We start from the raw sequence: 20,859 nt of genomic DNA, 5'->3' as shown, positions 1-20,859 counted from the left end.
ACTCGGTTCAAATGGCAGTTTCCCAGAAACACTTGGTCATCACCCTTTGATTTTTCCTCATCACACAACCTTGTATATTTCCTTCACCACCCTTATCACAACTATAATTATTTATTGTTTGCTGTGTGTTATCTATTCTCTCCCTAATAAACAGTAAGTTCCGTGAGTCAGAGATCAGACATGTTTTATAATTACTTTATAGTCCGGGCCTGACGCACAGCAGGCACACAAATATTTGTCTGGATTAATCGATTAATTAATTAGTTAAAACAAACAAATTGACGGCATGATAGGAACTTGGGGGAACGCTCCTCCCGCTCAGAAGCTTTGGGTTCAGCCCTGGAGCAAGAAGCCTTTGCTTCATGCTAAATGAGAGGGAAGCGTTTAGGTATCACTTGTCTCCCAATTTCTCTGGGAAAGCCTTTCTTCAAACTAAAAAAAAAAAAATCAACCCTCTGGTCATGATCTGACTTTACAAACAGGCCCTTCCTACAATAAAGGCATGTCCCGCTCACATGTACTTCAACTGCCATGGTCCCCAGGACAATACTTCCTCCAGGTAGTTAACAAAGCAGTGCTGGGCTATGATCTGGCATCCCCTCTAAATTCAAGGACTTCCCTGGCGGTCCAGTGGGTTAAGACTCCACGCTTCCACTGCAGGGGGCACGAGTTCGATCCCTGGTCAGGAAACTAGGATCCCATGTGCCACGTGGCATGGCCAAAAAATTTTTTTTAATTTTAAAAATTAAAAAAAAAAAAAAAAAAAAGGAAATTGACTTCAGGCAGAAATGTAATGAAAATACGAGCACAACCTTTGATAGGTGGACATCTCTTTATAAATTAATAAACTGGCATTTTGACATTAAAAAAAGAAGCCTATGCATTTTATATTTACCGAAAAACAGGATTTATGGGTCATAAGAATTAGATGACCGAGGGTATTTTGGCAATACACATATAAAACCTTTAAATGTACATACTACTCGACCCAGAAATTCCAGTAATAGGAATTTATCCTAAAAAATAATCATGAATGCAGGAAGTCACAAAAATGTTTACTGTAGCACTATAAAAGCTGGAAATATCAAATAATATGGGATTGAATAAATAACTGTAGTAATCCCTATTAATAAATACTCTGTAGCTTTTCAAAATGTCTTATTGAATGGAAGAATACTGAAGGACATGGTAAAAGGCTTCATCATCTGCTAACAGCAAAAAACTGGTTATGACTCAAGATTCCAAAATGCTAACTGTAGATTTTGGGTGGTGGGGTCATGTGTGATTTTTATCTTCTTATGTTTAGCTGTATTTTATAAATTTCCTGTGAGAGTCATAAATATACTTTGGAAAATGTTTATTTAAAAATAAACTGCAACCAGTCACAAAAGGACAAATACGACATGATTCCACTTATATGAGGCCCTAAAAGAGTCAAATTTATAGAGACAAAGTAGAATGGTAGTTGCCAGCGGGTGGGGGAGGGGAGAATGGGGGGTTATTGTTTAAGAGGTAGAGTTCAGTTCTGCAAGATGAAAACAGTTCTAGAGATGGATGGTGGTGATGGCAGCCCAACACAGTGAAGGTACTTCAATGCCACTGAACTGTACACTTAAAAATGACTAAGATAGTAAATGATATGTGTATTTTACCCCAATTTTTTTTTAAACCAAAAAAACTTAAAGAAAAATTTAAATCCGTAAATCATAAGTACAGCTGGGTCTAGAGGTGTCCTAGTTATTAGGATTGTGAAGAGACAGGAGTAGAGAAGGCTGAATTTGACCTTGGACCACACAGCATCAAACAAGACAGTCTGTGTGCCTGCCAGGCTGACGTGTGCCTGGGAATGAGCGGGTGTTGCCTTGTCTCCTGACTACGGCGCTGGCCATGGCATTTCCTGTCTCCTCTTTCACGAGCGTGGAATTTTCTCCCTCCCCTGCCAGCGTCCCTCGCTCTGATTCTAGATGAAGGGCCGAGTTGCCTGTCCCAGAGGGGTGACTTCCCCCAGAGCCTGGCTACAGGGACTGCAGTGGCAGGTGAGTCCAGGAAAGACTCCGGCCACGTCCTGCAGAGACCACGGGTTAAGGGATTTGCCCCCAGCGTCCTTCAGCTAGCCGCTGGTGGAGCCAGGCCAAGAAAGGAATCTGACCTCCAAGTCCAGACAACTCGCCTGTCCACTGCAGAATGAAGAGGGGAGGGCTGGATTCAGTGAAGAACATTCCACCTTTATTCGCCATGAGGGCACCAGCGATGCCCAGTTCCTGGAGGCGGACCCGAGAACCTCAAGCTTGCAGAGCGTCAGGCTAAGGGCTAGACGTGGCCCGAAGCTACATCTTCAGAGCAACAGGAAGTTGGATGCTGAGTCTAAATATCTAAAGTGATCATACACATACACAGGAAAAGGAAGTTTTCCAAGAACTTTGGGGTTAACAGGGCCCGGGAAAGATAGAGACCAGTGCTTTTCTTACCTGCTATAGGCACGCTAACATTATACTGAGGTAAAATAAATAGGAAGGCAGTCTTGGCGGTGACCTGTGAAATAGAGGGAAAAAGTTCCATGTTAGCTTTTTGTCCACATCAAAAGAAACAAGCAAAGCCTGCTACCAGCCCTGGGGCCACGCCTTTCACACCTCAGACCCACAGGCCTCTCCAATGAAGGGTTTCACCTAGAGCACAAGTTAGCACCATTTGTTTTTTTCCCATTTTCTTTAATGACATCCCTCCCAATACCCTGCACTAAAAACAAACGAAACAATCCCAAGTCCTGGATGGTATCTAGACTTGTACTCGCTGCAGATGGAATACAACAAGGTGTGCTCGGCCGGCCGAGAGCTCACAAGCAAAGGGTACAAATCTGTCTGCCATTCATTCATTCAAGTGTTTATCAAGTTAGTTTTAAGTCCCCAGCATTGGTGAAGTCAGAAACTAACAGAAGGTGAGGTCACAGCCTTCCAGAGGTTTCCAGAACTTAGGACCTAGCCGAGGTTCCCCAGCACGCTGGCTAACTGCACCGTGGGCGGCAGCCCGCAAAGTCTAAACTTGAGCCTCAGAAACAGAGAATTCCAGCTGCTAATTTCACATATGCCCTATTGCGGGGCAGGACATAACACTCCACACTGTTGGTCCGTTTATTTCGAAAGCTGCCTTTAAAATCTTGGTTGTGCTGTGAAAGAACTGTGGTCGTCACTTGGTTATTAATGGCCAGCTCAGTCCTCTTTCAATTCAGCCTGCAGGGGAGACACTACAAGATGCAGGATTCGAAGCTTGGACTCAAGAACCGATTGCCTAGGTTCAGACGCTGCCTCTGCATTTGCCCACCTCGCAACCATGAGCCGTGATCTTACACCTGGCGCCTCACTTCCCATGTCTCTAAAAGGCAGGATATTTGTGGTACTCCAGCTGGTCTGGGTGGCGATGGCCCAGCTGTTAGCATTGTTTAAAGCTCCCCAGATGTTTCTGACGTGCAGCTGGGGCTGAGAAGTTCTGGAGCAGGTGCGGAGGCCAGGTGAGGGGCGGCCAGACCCCAGGCCTTTTCTGGGAGGCCCCTGGGGACACCTCATCAGTAGCGTTACTGGTTCTCCTCTAAACAAAAAGATGTGAAGGGTGCACCGTGGGTGTGGAGGAAACACACTGGACTGTGGCAGAAGCAGCAGGGAAATGGTTGAATGATGCCTTCCGGCCCCTCCACCAAATGCTGTACCATACTCAAGGTACAATCTCTCCTTCAGTTTTATTCAGGAAACACACTTGTCTTTTCAGCTGGTGGGCCGAAGTGGACCTCTGTGGGGTTCTGGCTGACCAGTACCCCTTTGCCCCTTCCCAACATACCAGGACTTCCAGAGGAGACACCCCTCCCCAGCTGTGTGTTGTGAGGGTGTCACTGTGGTGACCACGGTCCTCCCAGGAGGATACAGGGAGCAGACCCTCTCCCCAGCCCATCAGACCCCCTCTCCTGGGCTCTGAATCTTGAGCGGGGATGGAGGAAGAGCTGGTTAGCCCTGAGTACCTTCCAGACCTTTCTGCTGGGGTTCCCCAGACCCCATCACCTGTATGAACCCCCAGACGGCCTCCTGAAGTTGGCCAGAGTCCATTCCTAAGAGACATCAGAATCCCATGCGTAGAGCACATTCGAACCCCTGGGGGAGCTTCTACAATCTCGATGCCTGGGCTGCCCCGGCCAATTAACCCTGCGCCACGGGGGCATCAGGGAGCCGCCCACACGGAGCCCAGCCCGGGAGCCCCTCATGGGAGCCCCACCCTCACCAGCCTCGCAAAGCAGGCCTCTCTGGCCAGTCACTGTCTGCGTCCTCCAGAGAATTCATTTCATTTACTCAACTTATGTTTTAGGTCAATTTTTATTTTAACTTCAAGAGAAACATACTTTTCAAAAAGTGAAACAATTCAGAAATACGTAAAGTTAAAAACTGAATATTCACTCTACGGTCTTGGTTTTCCTCTCTCTCTCCACATGTATGGGGTCAGTTCTCTGAGAGCTTTTCCCATGCATTTCTACACTTGGAATTTATTTCATTTTACTCTGACATTATAACTTGGATTGTGTTTATGCCACTTGACAAGAGCTACAACTTTCTTTTCTAATTTTTTTTTAATTGAACTATAGTTGATTTACAATGTTGTATTAGTTTCTGGTGTACAGCAAAGTGATTCAGCGATATATATATACATATACACATATATAAACATATACATACACATATATACTTTTTCAAATTCTTTTCCATTATAGTTTATTACAGGATATTGAATATAGTTACCTGTGCTCTACAGTAGGACCTTGTTGTTTATCTATTTTATACAAAGTAGTTTGTATCAGCTAATCCCAAACTCCTAATATATCCCCTTTGGTAACCATAAATTTGTTCTCTATGTCTGTGAGTCTATTTCTGTTTTGTAAATAAGTTCACTTGTATATTGTAGATTCCACATATAAGCAATATTATATGGTATTTGTCTTTCTCCTTCTGACTTATTTAGTATAAGAGCTACAACTTATTAAATACTATTTAAATCACTTTCTTAGCTCTGTTAATCAAATGGTTGTTACAGGAACATAAAGACCAAGGCACAAAAATATTCAGAGTACATGAAAGTATTCAAAGTATAGTGACACAGAAAACATGTAGGTCAACCTTTTGTTTACTGATGTCAACGTAGAGATAAGTGGTTATATAATAAAAACTTCCTATACATACTAGTGCTTTTCATTACTGTTTCCCACAGGGCTACCCCTAATGTTTAACACTGAAAAGCTCGGCCAAATAAAACGGGCTCACTGTGAAAGTGTATACAGATATGTGGACTTTTTTTTTTTTTTTTGGCATCCTTTCTTTTTATTGAAAAAGATTTTAGAAGACGGCAGTTAATAAAGGGCACAAAAAAATCACAGGGATATACTAGTGGAAAACACAGACAAGATAAAACTAAGAATGCCACTGGCTTCTTTAATTGGTTAAAAGCACAAAATGTAACAGGCAGAAAGTCTGTTTTAAACAAATTAAAAAACTGTGTTTCTAGACACAGAAAACAAACTTATGTTTACCAAAGGGGAAAGCCAGGGAGAGGGGTATAAATTAGGAGTTTGGGATTAGCAGATACACACTACTATATATAAAACAGATAAACAACAAGGACCTACTGTACAGCACAGGGAATATATTCAATATCTTGGAATAACCTATAATGGAAAAGAATTTGAAAAAGAATATATATATAGATATATATATGTATAACTGAATCACTTTGCTGTACACCTGAAACACAACATTGTAAATCAACTACACTTCAATTAAAAAAAAAGCTGTGCGCTTCCCTGGTGGCGCAGTGGTTGAGAATCCGCCTGCCAATGCAGGGGACACGGGTTCAAGCCCTGGTCCGGGAAGATCTCACATGCCATGGAGCAACTAAGCCCGTGCACCACAACTACTGAGCCTGCGCTCTAGAGCCTTCGAGCCACAACTACTGAAGCCCACACGCCTAGAGCCCACGCTCTGCAACAAGAGAAGCCACTGCATCACACCGTGCACCACAATGAAGCCCCCCCTCGCCACAACTAGAGAAAAGCCCATGCGCAGCAACAAAGACCCAACGCAGCCAAAAATAAATAAATAAATTTATTAAAAAAAAAAAAAAAAAAGCTGTGTTGTTGTCTCAATTAGCCCCAAGTCAGATATATACACAAAAATGGTATGTGAAGTAATGCTGTCCTACACAAGAAGTTGTACCCTGAATTAAGGGAAACAGCTATTGACACAGGAGTTAACACAACAGAGCATCAGCCTGTAACTGCTGGAAGAATAATCCCCCCTTTTTTTAAGGAGGACAGCCGTTTGGCATATAGGCTGGGCAGATGCCCTTGGCCTGGCCCTGCATATCCAGTCCATTCTGGTTACTCCCAGTCGTTCTGTTTGGGAAGTTACCGTGATCCCAGCCACAAAGGACCACTGCTCCGAGGGGTTAGGTTCCTAAAGGCCTCTGGTCCTTTTCCATCAACCAATCAACATGGAACCTTGGTTTACGTGTGTTCCTGTTGAAAGACGCCGTATGGAACACAGGCTGTTGAAGCGTGAACACTGAACCTGTGGCTCGCACCTGAAGGAAGCCCTTCTAACACTCTTATGTTCTCCGCCAGGCCCCTCACGGCCTCGCCATGCTCCGGATCCCGAGGCGGCGGCCCAGCACCACGCGTGAGGGCCATTTTAAGCAGCCAGGTCACCGACAAAAGGCACAAAGATGCAAGAACGTGGCACTAAGCAGATGGCAAAAAGCCCACGTGCTCACAGCAGGAGCTGGACCCGGAGGGCAGAGTGTCGCCGGGTTCCCCTTCATCTGGGGACATCTCGTTGGGTGAGCCACACGTCTCACCGCCCTGTGCACGTCCACAGATACCGCAAAACCCGGAGATCAGGTTCTGAGGTCACATATACATGTCAGCGAGCAGCCCCACTGCACACACAAGAGGCGCGGAGAGTGAGGGTCAGCTGTCCTGCGGCAAACCCAAAGGCCAACGAGGGCTGAGGTTCTTTTCTTTTTTAACCTTTATTGAGGTGTAATTTACACACCATAAAATTCACCCTTGGTAAGCAGACAGCTTTATGGGGTTTGTCTTTCCTCGTTTTTAAACTCTCCCTTCACTGGAATGTAAGTTCTAAGAAAGTGGGGATCTCACTCATCTTGATTATCTTCAACCCACTGCCTGCAACAGTGCCCAGAAACAGCCCGTGCTCGGCAAGCACTTGCTAAATGCAGACATGATTAAGCAGGGGAGCCGGTATTGCACTGTCACCTGACCCTCAGCTTGTCCTCTGCCCTCATTCATTCCCCTGTGCATGTCCCCTCTCTCTCCCTGGGGTCCGTCCCAGTGCTGGGCACGTTGTAGGTCTCTCATAAATGCCTATTTGATAAGCGAATACGGCAAGCAGCTATAATATTTAGTAACCGCAGACGAATGCTTAACAAATGCTCTCTGAACATGATTCTAAGAGAATAGGACCTGGGACTCTGATTAAAGCAAAAAACTTGAGGTTCCAGTATTTTTCCATCCCTGCGCCCCTCGTCATAGCAGGAGAAACCATTCCGAACCGTGCAACCTTCTTTCAGGCAGCTGTGCTCACGCCCACGTTACACGTCTCAGCAAGATAATGTCCATTTCCCTGTTTCATCGATGAAGAGGCTAAACCTGGGGCACAGAGAGGTCCTCTCCCCAGCAGGACCTCACAACTTTACAAACAGAAAAGACAACATTCAATTTGATTTTTTAAAACTGTGTTCCAAAAACAAATTTAGGAGACACACAATATGGCACATAAAAGAGAACGGTGACATAAAACAGAAGCAGGAGAGAACAAACAAAAATATATATTGAAGGCAAAAAGAAGGAGCCGGAATGAGGCTGATCCACAAAACCTCATTCCAGAAAGTCCAACTCGTTGGCTAAAGGTCCCCAGAAATTTGGCCCTAAGCTTTCTCGAAGCCATCAGAAGGAGGAAGGAGGGATCAGCTCCTGGATTCACCTCGCCCATTAATTAAGAAAACAAAAAAGACTGCCCTAGGGCTTTCCCTGGTGGCGCAGTGGTTGAGAATCTGCCTGCTAATGCAGGGGACACGGGTTTGAGCCCTGGTCTGGGAAGATCCCACATGCCGCGGAGCAACTAGGCCCGTGAGCCACAACTACTGAGCCTGCGCGTCTGGAGCCTGTGCTCCGCAACAAGAGAGGCCGCGACAGTGAGAGGCCCGCGCACCGCGATGAAGAGTGGCCCCCGCTTGCCGCAACTAGAGAAAGCCCTCGCACAGAAACGAAGACCCAACACAGCCAAATAAATAAATAAATAAATAAATAAATAAATAAATAAATAAATAAAATTCAGTTCTCTGGAAAAAAAATATCATTTAAAAAAGACTGCCCTAAAAAAGCAACTCTACTTTTCCAGCACAAAAACCATTCTCTGTGCTTTAAAAGGTCCTCTGGCACCCCGAAACTTCACTCCCAACTTCTCCCAACCTCAGACCAGGGACGAAATGGCCAACAAGCCCCCCTCTGCCAGCACTGGCTGGGTTTGTGTAACACAGAGGGCTGAGAAACAGGAGCCTATTAAAAATGTCATTCCAATTATTGCCCATACCTCTAAGGCTATTGATAGGAAACATTATTGAGTTTAATAGCATTTTAAATGCCTGGATCAGTGGGTGAAAGGTTAAAAGTGGAAACATGCTAACACACTAATGCAAAGGAGAGCACTAAATTACGTAGCAGGGGCCACCACACACGCACGCACGCACGCACGCACGCGCGCACACACACAAACACACACAGAGGAAGCCTCATTGAACTTTTAACTCAAACAGGGCATCAAGCACAAAGGCAGTGACACTGAGCATGCTTGTGTAGCCATAACAAAACCAAAACCGTTCCACATGCCGTGTTCTATTAGGGGCACATGAATCTGAGCTCTCAGTTGCAACTAGACCAAGGATGCCAGTAAACAGCTGCCGCCAGAAGAGCACAGTGGACTTGGACTCCAGTCCCAGTTCTGCTGGGGCGGCAGCTGGGAGACCTCAGGCAAGGCATTTTACCTCTCTGGACCCCAGTCTTCTCATCCATGAACAACAAAAATAATGGCTGTGAATGTTATCAAGGGTTTACTCAGTGCCACGCACGTTTCTAGGTGCTTTACAGAAATTACTTCATGTAGTTCTCACAACCACCCTATGAGGCAGACACTCATAACATTCCCATTTTATAGATAAGCACAGAAAGGATCAGGTGGTCAGAACGGACGTCCTTAAAGGTCCTCTCCACCTTCAGCTCCAAAAGGCTATCATTTCCTGGTTCCACTTCCTGTCAATGCCAAAAACACAGCCTCACGCTGACAGCCTGCTGAGAGGTCTTCCCACAAGTTTAAAATATATTCCTGATTCTGAAGGTTGTGAAGATGAGGCCCAGGTGTCATCTGTATCCAACAGCGAGAAAACAAGGCCTCTCAAGTCAACCTGCCAGCCCGCAAGCCCCAGATACCGGGCACACCTGGGCTTCCCAATACCCCAATCTGCTCTTTTACACTGCAAGCTGATATCTGGGCACCAAAGATAAGAGAGGAGAGATGTCATGAAGGCAGTCTCATGGTTTTCCTGGTAAGCAGTATTTGACCTTTGGTTTGGTTTATTGTTTATTTCTTGGCCACATTCACGCACTGGTCCTTGGAAGGGGCTGCGCTGCAAGATTAGCCACCAAGGGCAGGAGAGGGGAGGAGGCCCCCTGTTCACAGGCAGCCCTGCTCCAAACTGCTCTGCACCATGAACAATGCCTCTCTCACCCCGGGGCTGAAACACAGTCCACGTGGCCGACCCGGAACCCCTCTGACCGAGAGATGCTCATGCCCTGGTCCTCAGGAGCACAAGTAGAGCCAAGTGACCTGTCCCCCTCTCCCGGCCCAGCCTGCTCTCAGGAAGCCAAACGACCCCCACTCAGAATTTCCCAAAATTGATTTTGCATCTTTCTGCCCAGGCAGTGGATAGAAAAATTTCAGTCAGACAGGAAAACATTTAAAAGTCATGCCTCTCACAGGTATAGAGAACAAACTAGTGGTTACCAGCAGGGAGAAGGAAGGGGGGAGGGGCAACACAGGAGCAGGGGATTAAGGGGTACAAACTATTATGTATAAAATAAGCTACAAGGATATATTGTACAACATGGGGAATATAGCCAATATTTTATAATAACTATAAATGGAGTATAACCTTTAAAAATTGTGACTCACTATACTGTACACCTGTAACATATAATATTGTACATCAACTATACTTCAATTTAAAAACACTGCAAAAAAAGAAAAAGAAAAAAAATTAGAAATAAATAAATAAAAGTCATGCCCAATTGATGAGGAAGGGTTTTTTTGGTTTGTTTTTTCTTTTTTCTTTTTAATAAAAGAGTCTTTTAGCCCTTCTCTCCTGAAGTGTTGGCTTTATGAGTTGGGCTGGTCACCTGCACACACCTTTTTAGGGCCAGTACTTGAGGGGTGAGGTTTGCAGCCCCACTGTCACTCAATAAAAGGCAGATACAGCTGAGACAAAGATGCTTTTCATGCTTGCTTTCTGAAATTTTCCGTCTGGATGACCAGGGGCTGGCGGGGAGGGCCGAGTGCCTGCAGCCAGGGGCAGGATGCTGACAGGACCTTCTGGGTGGCTTTTAGCAACGTTTGGAGATTCAGTTTTCTCACTTGAAAAACTGCCTTAATGTAAGAACTAGGCAAAGCTACCCAAACACACAAAACAGATTCTCTACAAGCCTGTGTTCACCACGCTGAGAAGACTCCCTATTAACAGTCACGACTGCAGCTTTGTATCGGATTAAAAAACGACACTGTATATTTATGAGAAAAACCCATCATTGGAGCAGCCGCAATATAATGATAGTGCTAGCTTTAGGACATTCATCGGTTCCAAGGTCTAAACTTTATTTTGGGATCGAGAGGAATTTAGAAAGGGTCACTTATAGAGTTTTAAAAATCTTTGAAGTTGAGCTTTTAATTTTTTTTTTTTTTTTGGCCTCGCCGTGGGATCTTAGTTCCCCACCAGGGATTGAACCCGGGCCCTCGGCAGTGAAAGCACCGACTCCTATTGAACTTGACCTACTATGTGCCTTACCGATAGTCTTAGATAAAATACCTACATTCCATGTAATAAATATACTTCTTCTCTGGAGGCCTTAATATATATACACTCTCATCTGCTCCCTCAAAAAAGAGCCCTGGGTCAATATTTCAAATACTCTTACTTGATTATATATTTCACCCCCAACCCCAGGAGCTTTCCCCTTGTTTGGGTGGGTCAGCATACTCATAAACCATTCCTCACAGAAGCTAAAAACTAAATAAAAATAAAGAAGCGCTTGGTCATTAAAATTTTTTAAATAACAACAAAATAAGGAAGTGTTCACACAAAATAACTTTTTAGAATGTCCATGTTCTTAAAATGTGCTTCTCTTGCACCGCATAGCAGAGTTCAGATTCTTTGTGGATATTCCTAAAACACCCACATGGGTCAGGACAAAATATCTTTACCTTTTGGGCAAAAGCCGCCTGTTCAGATGCAATATGATCTTTAAAATAAATTAAAAATCAACAAAGAAAAAAGAAAGAGTTTTGGAGTGTAGAATTTTAGGCTCCGAGTGATTTTCGGAGGGTTCCGACTCAGTAACATTTTAGATTTGATTGCAGAAAAGGAACCATGGCACCAATACATCACAGGTTGTCTGAGGTTCAGTTTCCAAAGAAGCTTTAGCTCCATCAGCACAAGGAGGGGGGCAATTCTAACCAGCACAGATGTGTCTGCAATGGCCAGGCACTGATCACTGGCAACTGTCGAGAGAGGCTGCCAGGCATGGGGGACACGAAAGGATTATTCAGGAGCTCTGAAGAGCCAGGTAGCTGGACCAGGCGGGGGCCCAGGTGGATTTGCCTTCATTTGCTTATTTACAATTAAGGAAGAAAAGAGCAGGCAGACAGTGATCGACCGCCACCATGTTTAATTATTCTCCACCATCTGGAAAGTTTCCTACTCAAAACATCAGCATGTCCATCCCCACGTTCTGACTGAAGAGCCAGGCATGGGGAGTAGAGCTTGCTAGAAAAATGAACTTGAGACAGCAAAGAAGCGTCTCCAGGGGCCACCAACCAGGCCCAACGGCGGGGCAGAGGCTGATTCCCACGGGAACCCTCAGATTCCTCTCGGGTTCGTGTTGGGCCCATGAAGGGAGGCCCTGGCCCAGGCTGTCCACCTCTGCCCACGCTCAAACTGAGCAAACTAGGGCAAATAAGGGAGTTTTTACAGTACGCCATTCCTCTGGCATTGAGGATGTGTGATCTCTGCTGTCCCGGTTTCTGCACACCCCTACCCCACTGAGGGGTGAGGAATTAGGTGACAGGTCCCAGCAATGGCCTCTGTGGTGCCACCTAATACCAGCCTTACCTTCCGCCCTCGCAGGAAACTGAGGCCAGGCCGGGAGCTCTGCTCTGCGCATCCTAGTTCTGAACTGCCTCTTTCCCGCTCTCACGGGACATGCCTTATAACCCCGCCCTTGGCAGGCATCCAGCCTATTTTGCCTGAGTCTACAAAGACCTGTCAAGGACCACCTGCAGGAGGGCACCTGAGAGAACTTAATGGATGATGATTTGATTCAGGTGAATTAAATCAAGGCCATCAAGGTGAATAAAAAACACCCAGCACTCAAATATCCCTGTTTGTCAGCAAATAATATTCACAAGGGGATGTTCCAAATCGTCTTCAAAGTGGAGAAGGAAAATAACAACATAAAAGGCAAGAGTTCCCAGAAAAATGTGCTACAGATAAACAGAAAATACATATCGAACCCCAAAGGCATTGCTTGAGGTAAACACTACCCACATTTTGCCGCAAGAGTCCCTCCATACCCCTCAACTGAATAAAGCCCAGACAAACGCTGATATCTAGGTTACATGCTGTATTCTAAGACACTTTCTCTCTCTCACACTCACACACATACCCACACTCAGATAAAGCTATATATGTTAGTACAAAATCTCATTTTACTAACTGAAAGTGGTATTTTAAATGACATCTAAAAATGTGTGGTGTTTCTTCTCTGCCCCGGAGGCCAGCCTCCATCACAGCCTCTCAGCACCCCAGGAGGCTGCCTGTGACCTCACACAGGTGAAGGCAGCCCAGGAAGAAAACCACACCTCAGAGGGAGAGGCCGGACAGAGTCTGAACTCACAGAGGGTTCTCGGAGGTTGACGGGAGGCCGCAGGCACCCTCATCCGACACTCGGTGTGCAACGCCCCGTTCCCCACCTGCTGGTGAAGCCAGGCCTTGGAGCAAGAGCCAGGGGCCAGGTGTGCCCCACTCTATTTCAGGGGGACACAAGAAGGAACAGGAACCGCCAGGGATACCAGGGACCTTAAGCTTTGGCCGAGAAGCACAGATGATCTCCTTGCAAGACAACCACACCACAAGAGGCAGAGAAGGGGAGGACGCAGACACACAGGCACACACAAGGGGGCGGGGGACCCCTCCCTGCCGAGGCCTGGGAGGGGGGACAGCTCTTCAGCCACTACTCTGTCCCCCTCTGTACCCTCACCCTAAGGTAGGAACCAAGGCCGTGGCCTGCAGAGGGGAACCACCCTGAGTGCTGTTTCGCCATCTCCCTGACTGAGGAAGACTACAGATCTGCCTTCCTAAAATACCACAGGCCCCGCTCCAGAGTCCTCCGTGACTCCCTGGTGCCTACAGAGGAATCAGGACCCCTGCCTGGATGCCAGGACTCCACAGCTACCCCACCTCAGCTTTCTAAGCTTTGCCCCTTCAACTCCCAGACACAGGAATGCCCTCACCCCAAACACCGTCCCAGGCAGGAAAGGCACCACCCAAGTTTGGAGCCCAGCCAGACAAATCAGTATGGAAAAGCTCATCTGCATCACAACAACATCGTCATTATTAGGGGGTACGTACAGCAGCGCGGGAGACCAGAGGGGGGCCCCACCTGCCGTGGAGAACTTCAGCCAGGAGGTTCTGCCCAATCTGCATCCTGAAGGGATGGGCAGGCTGAAAGAAGGCAGGAAGGGGCTGCGTGCACGCAGGCAGAGAAGCAGAAGAAACAGGACTCCCAGGAGATGGTCTGTGTGAGGAAGGCGATGAGGCGGGAAGGCTGGCAAGAACCAGGTCCTGTGAAGGGCCCTTTATGGCAGGTATAAAAACTGGACTTCATCCGACTTGCAGGAGGCTTTAAGCAAGGCATAACACGATGAGGTCTCCACTGCAGAGAGCTCGTGCTGCTCAGGGCGCAGAGGACGGGCTGGGGAAGCGTGGGGGGCAGGAAGCCAGTAGGAAGGAAGGGTAACACAGGCCTGCATGAAGGGGACGGCCACAGACACAGGCAGCGTGGGGTCGTTCTCAGAGGGCTCGACGGCACAGTAAATTCAGGTGGGGAGTAGCCAAGAGCAGTGCTCTGGTCTTGTTCAGGAAATGGACGTAGAAACCTAGAGCTTCAATGAGACGTGCTTGGTGTTAGGATGGCTGTTCCAAACCTTGCGGGTGGTGGGATCATCAACTGAGAGGGAAAACAGCTGTGGTCCAGGGCTGGGAGGGGGAGGGGGAGGGAGGGAGTGGGCTGAGAAGGACCAGTCACAGAGGCAGAAGGAAGCAGAAGGGGTCCAACAGCCAGGGGAGGAGAGCGTCAGCCAGGGGAGGAGAGCGTCGGAAGGAGTCCGGGCTCCGGGGAGAACCAGTCAGCCTGGCACTGAGATGCTTGCTGCAGGCAGCAGGGGTCTTAACTTTTTTTTTTTTTTCTGATGGATCCAGAGCAGCTGGAACAGTGAGAGCCCAATAAATATTTGTGGAATGAATGAGTACATGAAGAGTCTATCCGATCTGGGGATGGGAAGGTCATCAGGGACCTTGCTGAGTAAATGTTGCAGAGAAGGAGGGGGCAGAAGCTGGTGCACGGGGTGAGCGTGAAGGGGAGAGAGAAGGGGAAATGAGCCTGCACCACTTGTTCCAGCAGTCGGGAGGTCAGGGAGGGATGCAAGAGCTCGAACCTCCGTGTGGTGACGAGAGAGACCGCTGGAGGAAAAGGGACTGGATATGCAGAAAACGGGAGAGCTGCAAGGAATACATCTATTCAAGGGGGCTCTCTTCAGGGAATGAGCTCCAGAACCACAGGAGAGGGATGGCCGAGGGGAGCACCGGCCCTGGGCAGCTCCCCGCTCAGGCCCCACTCCCCAAGATCCCTGCCCCCTCTGAAGTTCTGACACTTGTCTAGATCCAGAGAAGAGGCTCCATCAGTTCGCCCTGAGTTGATGTAATTCAGAGGGGGAAACAGGAAGTTAAAGAGGGCTGTGGAGGACGTGGTGGGAGAGGCAAAACCAAAACCAACACCCCCTCCCCATCCCGCACTACAGGGCTGGGCACCATCTCTGTCTCGTCAATCGCTTCCTCGGACCCAGCACCGCACTGCCCCTCTCCGAGGCCATCGCTTCACCTTCAGTCATGTCCCGAGAGGGAGAGGCAGGGCCACCTGGATGGACTCACGGGAGGATGGCTGTTCTGCGGGTTCCGGGGGGATCGTGAGGGTGCTGGCCACAGGAGGCCTGCGGCTTCCCACCCCTCCATCAGCCTTCACCATCTCTAGCCGGGCTGATGGGGTTCGGAATCAGAGCCCCCAGACACGCCCATAAGCATCTGGCCGAGGGCCAGGGTCCACGTTCAGAGACCTGCAGTGCCTGTCACTACTGCCGCAGAGGGGGCTCCTGGGGCCTTCTCCTGGATCTGCCAATGGTCCCCCCGGGGTTTCTAACGGATGTGTCCAGGAAAGCATTAGAAGTGTGTGTGTATGCGCGCACACATGTGCACGCAAAGCAGGCTGGTAAGACACTTTCACACCCCAGAAACATACCTTTGGTTAGAACTGAAGAATTAAAAACTAAAGAATTTTAAAAACTTTTAAAAATATAAAATCAACCCATCAATCACAGAATATTTACTGAGTCCATGCCCTGGGCAAGGCACGATGCCACTGGAGATGAAAAAAATTCTAAGACCCACTTCCTTCCCTCAAAGGCTCAGAGACCAAAATCAGAAGCGAAGTTATCAATCTAGCACGACTCCTCAATTTCAGAGGTGATAAAACTGACCACCGTTTATTGAACATTTACTGCAAGTCAGGCCAGGTTGAGGCATTTTATGTGATTACCTCAACAAGTCTGTAAGGAACAACATTGAATGTGTGAGATCTCATTAAACGTTGGGCCCTGTGCTAAACACCAAACAGCTTCACCTCATTTAACCTCCAGCTCTAGAAGAAACTACTACGGCTGCTATCACTGCCACTACTACTACCACTATTTACTGTGCTCCTACTATGTGCCAGGAATCACTGTAAACACTTAACAGAAATTCTCTCATTTAATCCTCCCAGAAGCCCTATTATACAGAACAATCAAAGCTCAAAAAGCTTAGGAAGCTTGCCCAAAGGCACACACAGCTAATAAGCCCCACAAGTGGGACTGGAACCCAAGAGTCACCGGACTGTGGCGTGTGGACTCCTAACCACGTGCACCCCTGAACAATGGGCCTGAAAACTAAGGATGGAGACTTGGCCGAGTGAAGAATTATTTGTGAGACAACGAGAAAAGATGTCATGAATCAGGACATGATCAGACAAAGGACAAGTCGGGGCTCTTTTACTTTCCCAAGGCAGAGACCACGGCTTCATTCATCTTTGCACCCCTAGGGTCCTTGGCACAAAGGAGGGACTCAGTAAATATCAGTAAGTGCTCTGGGTATGGAGATCTATGGATCTCCTCAGGAAAGACTTCTGGGACGGGGGGAGCTGAGCCAGGAAGACGTACAGATTGTGGTAAAGCAGAGGGGAGGGGGGAGGGAGAGAAGAATCACGATTGTGCTGAGAAAGTGCAGGAGGCCTCCAGATAGAACCAGATGGCTTAGTGCATCATGGCGGCTTTGGGGGGCCATCTACTGCATGGGCCAACTTCAGAACAGCTGAGATCCCCTTGTGTTTCAAACAAGCTAGTCTAAACCGGGAAGCGGAGAGGAAATCTGGCCCTCAGACCCCTTGGAGCTTGCATGCATCCATTCATTCTAAAAGCTACCGGGCTCCAAAGTCAACTTTTTGCCTACTGAGTTCATCAATGGGATGCTGTCCATTCCAGCATCGTGGGCATTTCAACATCTAGCCAAGCCCAGATGAAAAAACAACTGCTTCCTTCAATTAGGGAGGCAACACTGTCACATAAAAATTCAAACTCTATTTCCAGCCACAGAACTCTACAGGCTGTCCCACATTTCATAATTTACCAATTAAATTTTATCAGTTACCTGACAGTCTAGTGAGTCTGAGCTCCTCCACTTGAAACTGTCAGGGAAGTAATCTCCCGATGGATACAGATATTCCAAGACTAGTGGTAATCGGACACATGATCAGAATCCTATTTATGCTCCCCTGGAACCTCCTCTTGGTCCCAGAGGGCCGAGGGTACAGAGCACTCACTGGCCGAGAAGGAAATGGGTTTAAGTGGTACTTGAGTATTGTCTGAACTGGGGCAAAAGAGGGATGCGGAAGCATTTGACGTGCTGCCACTTTTCAGAAGCCAGGGCAATCCTGGTCTCACCAGAGATCAGGGTAATAAGTAGCTTAAAGTAAACGCATTACATGGTTTGGCTTATTGCAGTCAGGAAACATCTGTCCCGAAGGGCTGTTGTCAGCGTTTGCAGTATTTCAGGAGCACCGGTCTCGCTTCGCCACCCCCACCCCCTTTCTGACTGCCCGTGGGCATAAAGGAGGCAGGACTCAAAACAGGAGATAGAAGAGAATCGGCAACTGCTACTGGGCTGCGTGAGTCTCCATCCTGCCCCGGGGCCCAGGGCAGAGGGCGGATGACCTTTATGGAGTGCAGCAATGGTCTTCCTGGACCCCTGGCTTCGCTTGAATCCACAGGAGGTGAGAGGGCACCAGGAGGGGGTCACTGCCGAGCTCCCTCCCCACTGGGCGACGTGGCAGTGGCTAGATCCAGTACCAAAGGTCCAGCCCCCCTCCTGCAGCCACAGCTCCTGTGGCCATGACCTCTCCCTCTCTCTCGCCTTTACATCTCAACAAGTTCTGCATCCACTCCATCCCCATTCTCTTCAGGTTTAGGGCTATCTTCCACGACTGCAAGCCCTGGGGGGTTTACCATCCCTAATCTGTCTTCCTTCATCCTGTCCCCACCCTTGTGAAGAGTGCCTTCAATAACCTTCAATCACCCCATCTGTTTCCTGTGGGACCCTGACGGAAGCCGTTAGGCTCCTCAAATAAAAGGCTTAATACTAACACCACATGACAATAATTAACCTCATCAATACAACCACTGGCAACAGGGCACTTCAAATCAGCAAAATGCTCTCCCATCCACACATGCTGGGAATATTACCTGGGAAACTAGTGGGAGGCAGGCAGACAGTCACTCTCTGAGTCCCCAGTGACCAACGATGCTGACAACCAGGAGAAACCGCTTTCTTTGTGCAGGACGCCTTGGGACTGGCTTCTCACAAACTCCCATCAAGACAAGCCCCCGCTGTGGACCAGCGACCACCTGCCTGCATGTTCAGGGGCCTCTACTGAGGACACCACTGCCCTCAGGCTGCAGGAAGGAATCCCAGGCCACAGATATTCGACCACAGAGCTTCTAGCACTGATTTTGGAAAGTCACACCCACTCTGGGGACTGACTTTACACTGACAAATAAGGTCTCAATAATCTTATCTGCTCCAGTCAGGAAGTAAAAGGCTCTCGACTTGTATGTGCTCCAAGCGCTGCACGAAAGTGGGTGGAAGGGGTGAGCTGGGGAGTCCCCAGCCCAGCACCTCCTCAGACACAGAGGATTCTTTTCCCTTTTACTTTTTGGGGATAGAGTGCGCCTTGAAGGAGGGTGGGGGAAAGGGGAGGGGGAGAGAGGGAGGAGGGAAAGTCTGCAAACAAACTGGCCCTCAGCTCTGGGACGTCCTTCTACCTTTTCCTCCAGCTGAGCAGCCTGGGGGCAAGTTGTCTGCCAAGCTTCCCCGTGTAAACACTCTGGCACCAGCTGGGGTTTGGAATCTGCTGAGTCTCTGCCAGCTGGGACCTGGAGATGGGCCGGATTAAAGGAATGCGTAATGAGCGAGGGGGTGGGAGACAGGGGCTGTATTTACCCAGAGGGGGTCTGCAGGGGTCACTGGCCAAAGGGGGCTCTGGAAGCGGAAAAATCCGAAGGGAAGAGGAAAGGGGTTCGAAGGTGCCTAAGCGCCATGCCCCACCCAAACGGCCCAAGGCTGTTATGCTCATTTATTTTTTTTCCTTCTACAAACTGGCTTCTTTGTCCCCATCTCGGTACCCCTGGCACCCACCACATCTCCCAAGCCAGTTACACATGGCCCTTTGAAAGTTCCACAGCTGGTTGCTCCAGAAGGCTCAGCGATCAGCCGGCTCGACACTCGATCCTCTGCGATCCCAATGCGGGAACGTTAACACGGAAACCCAAGCCACGTGCTGACAAGCAGGCCCCGGGCCACACTGGGCCCCAGCCCGAGGCCAGGCAGGCAGGGCACAGAGAGTCCCAGCGGCCAGCGCACCTCCAGCCTTAAAGACAGAGGCTTCAGCCTCCCCCAAGCGAAGTCCGGAAGGCAAGGATTTGGAGGAGACGGACCACTGGACGAGACCACAAGCCCACCAGACCCTCACGTCCTTCTGCTGCCCAGGGGGAGCGTGCGGGGGACAAGAAGTGACCCAAGTCCAAAGTCCTGGTGGGTACTGGTGGCCACACCTGCAAGGAAGCCACCCGCAGCCCTCCTGAAGCACCTGCAAACATCTAACCCCAACGCAATATACACCACCAAGAAGAGGAAGCAGGAGGCCCTGCAGAACAGAAGGAGAACAGCCCGGGGGGAGGACGGTTCCTAGGAGCTCAGCCACAAACCAGATGTGAGCCTCAGGCTACTACCCCACTCACAAGGCCTTGGGGTTCTCCTCTTTTAAAGGATGTTCTCTGAAGTCCCTTTGCTCCCTCGGATTCTTTCACACACAGAGGCCTCCAGGACAGAGATTCACCCCCCCCCAGGTACAGGGTTCAAGGCCTGGCCCTTCTCCCTTAGAAATCCTGCCCCAGGGACCACCTCTATTCCAGTGACACTCAGATCTACTTTTCCTGCTCAGATCTTCTGCTGGGGGACGTTCCTGCATCTTTACCTAAACATCACACCATCAACTCCATTCGGCATGCCAAAAATCAAACTATGCATCTTTATTCCAAAAGCTGGTACCCAAGAGACATCCCTATATCTGCCCATGTCCCAAGCTGCAGGCAAGGACTCCCACCATCCCTTACAGCCACCTGCTGGCTTTTTCCTTTATTATGTTATTAAATCCATTATTTCCAGTCACACCCTCATCTCTCACCAGCCTACAGAAGAGGCTTCTAACTGGATTCTCTCCCTTAGGACTCAACCTTCCTCCCTCTCCTCCCACCATCCTAGATAGAACAGCCATGCTATACATAATATGAACAATATAAACCCCCTTCCAAGCTCCCTCTGCTTTCAAGATAATGTCTAACCCTTCAATCTGACATTCCTGAACCTCCTTCCCTTTCCACCCTTGATTATCACAACTCCCCAAACTCAGTACAACAGCCCCGGATGTCCTAAAAAATATTCTAGAATATTACTCCATGAAATACTCTCCAAGGTCAACAAATATGTTTGCTGCAGGTATACAAGACTCCTTACTGCTTACTACTACATTAAAGGCTCTGACAAGTCCTGCGGTAAAGAAACCTGTTT

General features: G+C 48.3%; 1 protein-coding gene across 2 annotated transcripts in view; it reads right to left on the bottom strand.

Moving 5' to 3' along the window:
- The window catches only part of TRAM2 (translocation associated membrane protein 2), a 71,216-nt gene that overhangs the window by 29,138 nt on the left and 21,219 nt on the right, over positions 1 to 20,859 (bottom strand). For both annotated transcript variants that reach the window (XM_082411695.1, XM_082411696.1), the window contains exon 2: positions 2,469 to 2,532. In XM_082411695.1, coding sequence (XP_082267821.1) covers positions 2,469 to 2,532 — 64 coding nt within the window. The remainder of the gene's footprint in view (positions 1 to 2,468; positions 2,533 to 20,859) is intronic.

The sequence above is a fragment of the Balaenoptera physalus genome (assembly GCF_965194825.1).
Source record: "Balaenoptera physalus genome assembly, chromosome: 11".
NCBI classification, from domain to species: domain Eukaryota; kingdom Metazoa; phylum Chordata; class Mammalia; order Artiodactyla; family Balaenopteridae; genus Balaenoptera; species Balaenoptera physalus.
The sequence above is the reverse complement of the archived record's forward strand: the minus strand, read 5'-3'. Positions and strand labels throughout refer to the sequence as shown.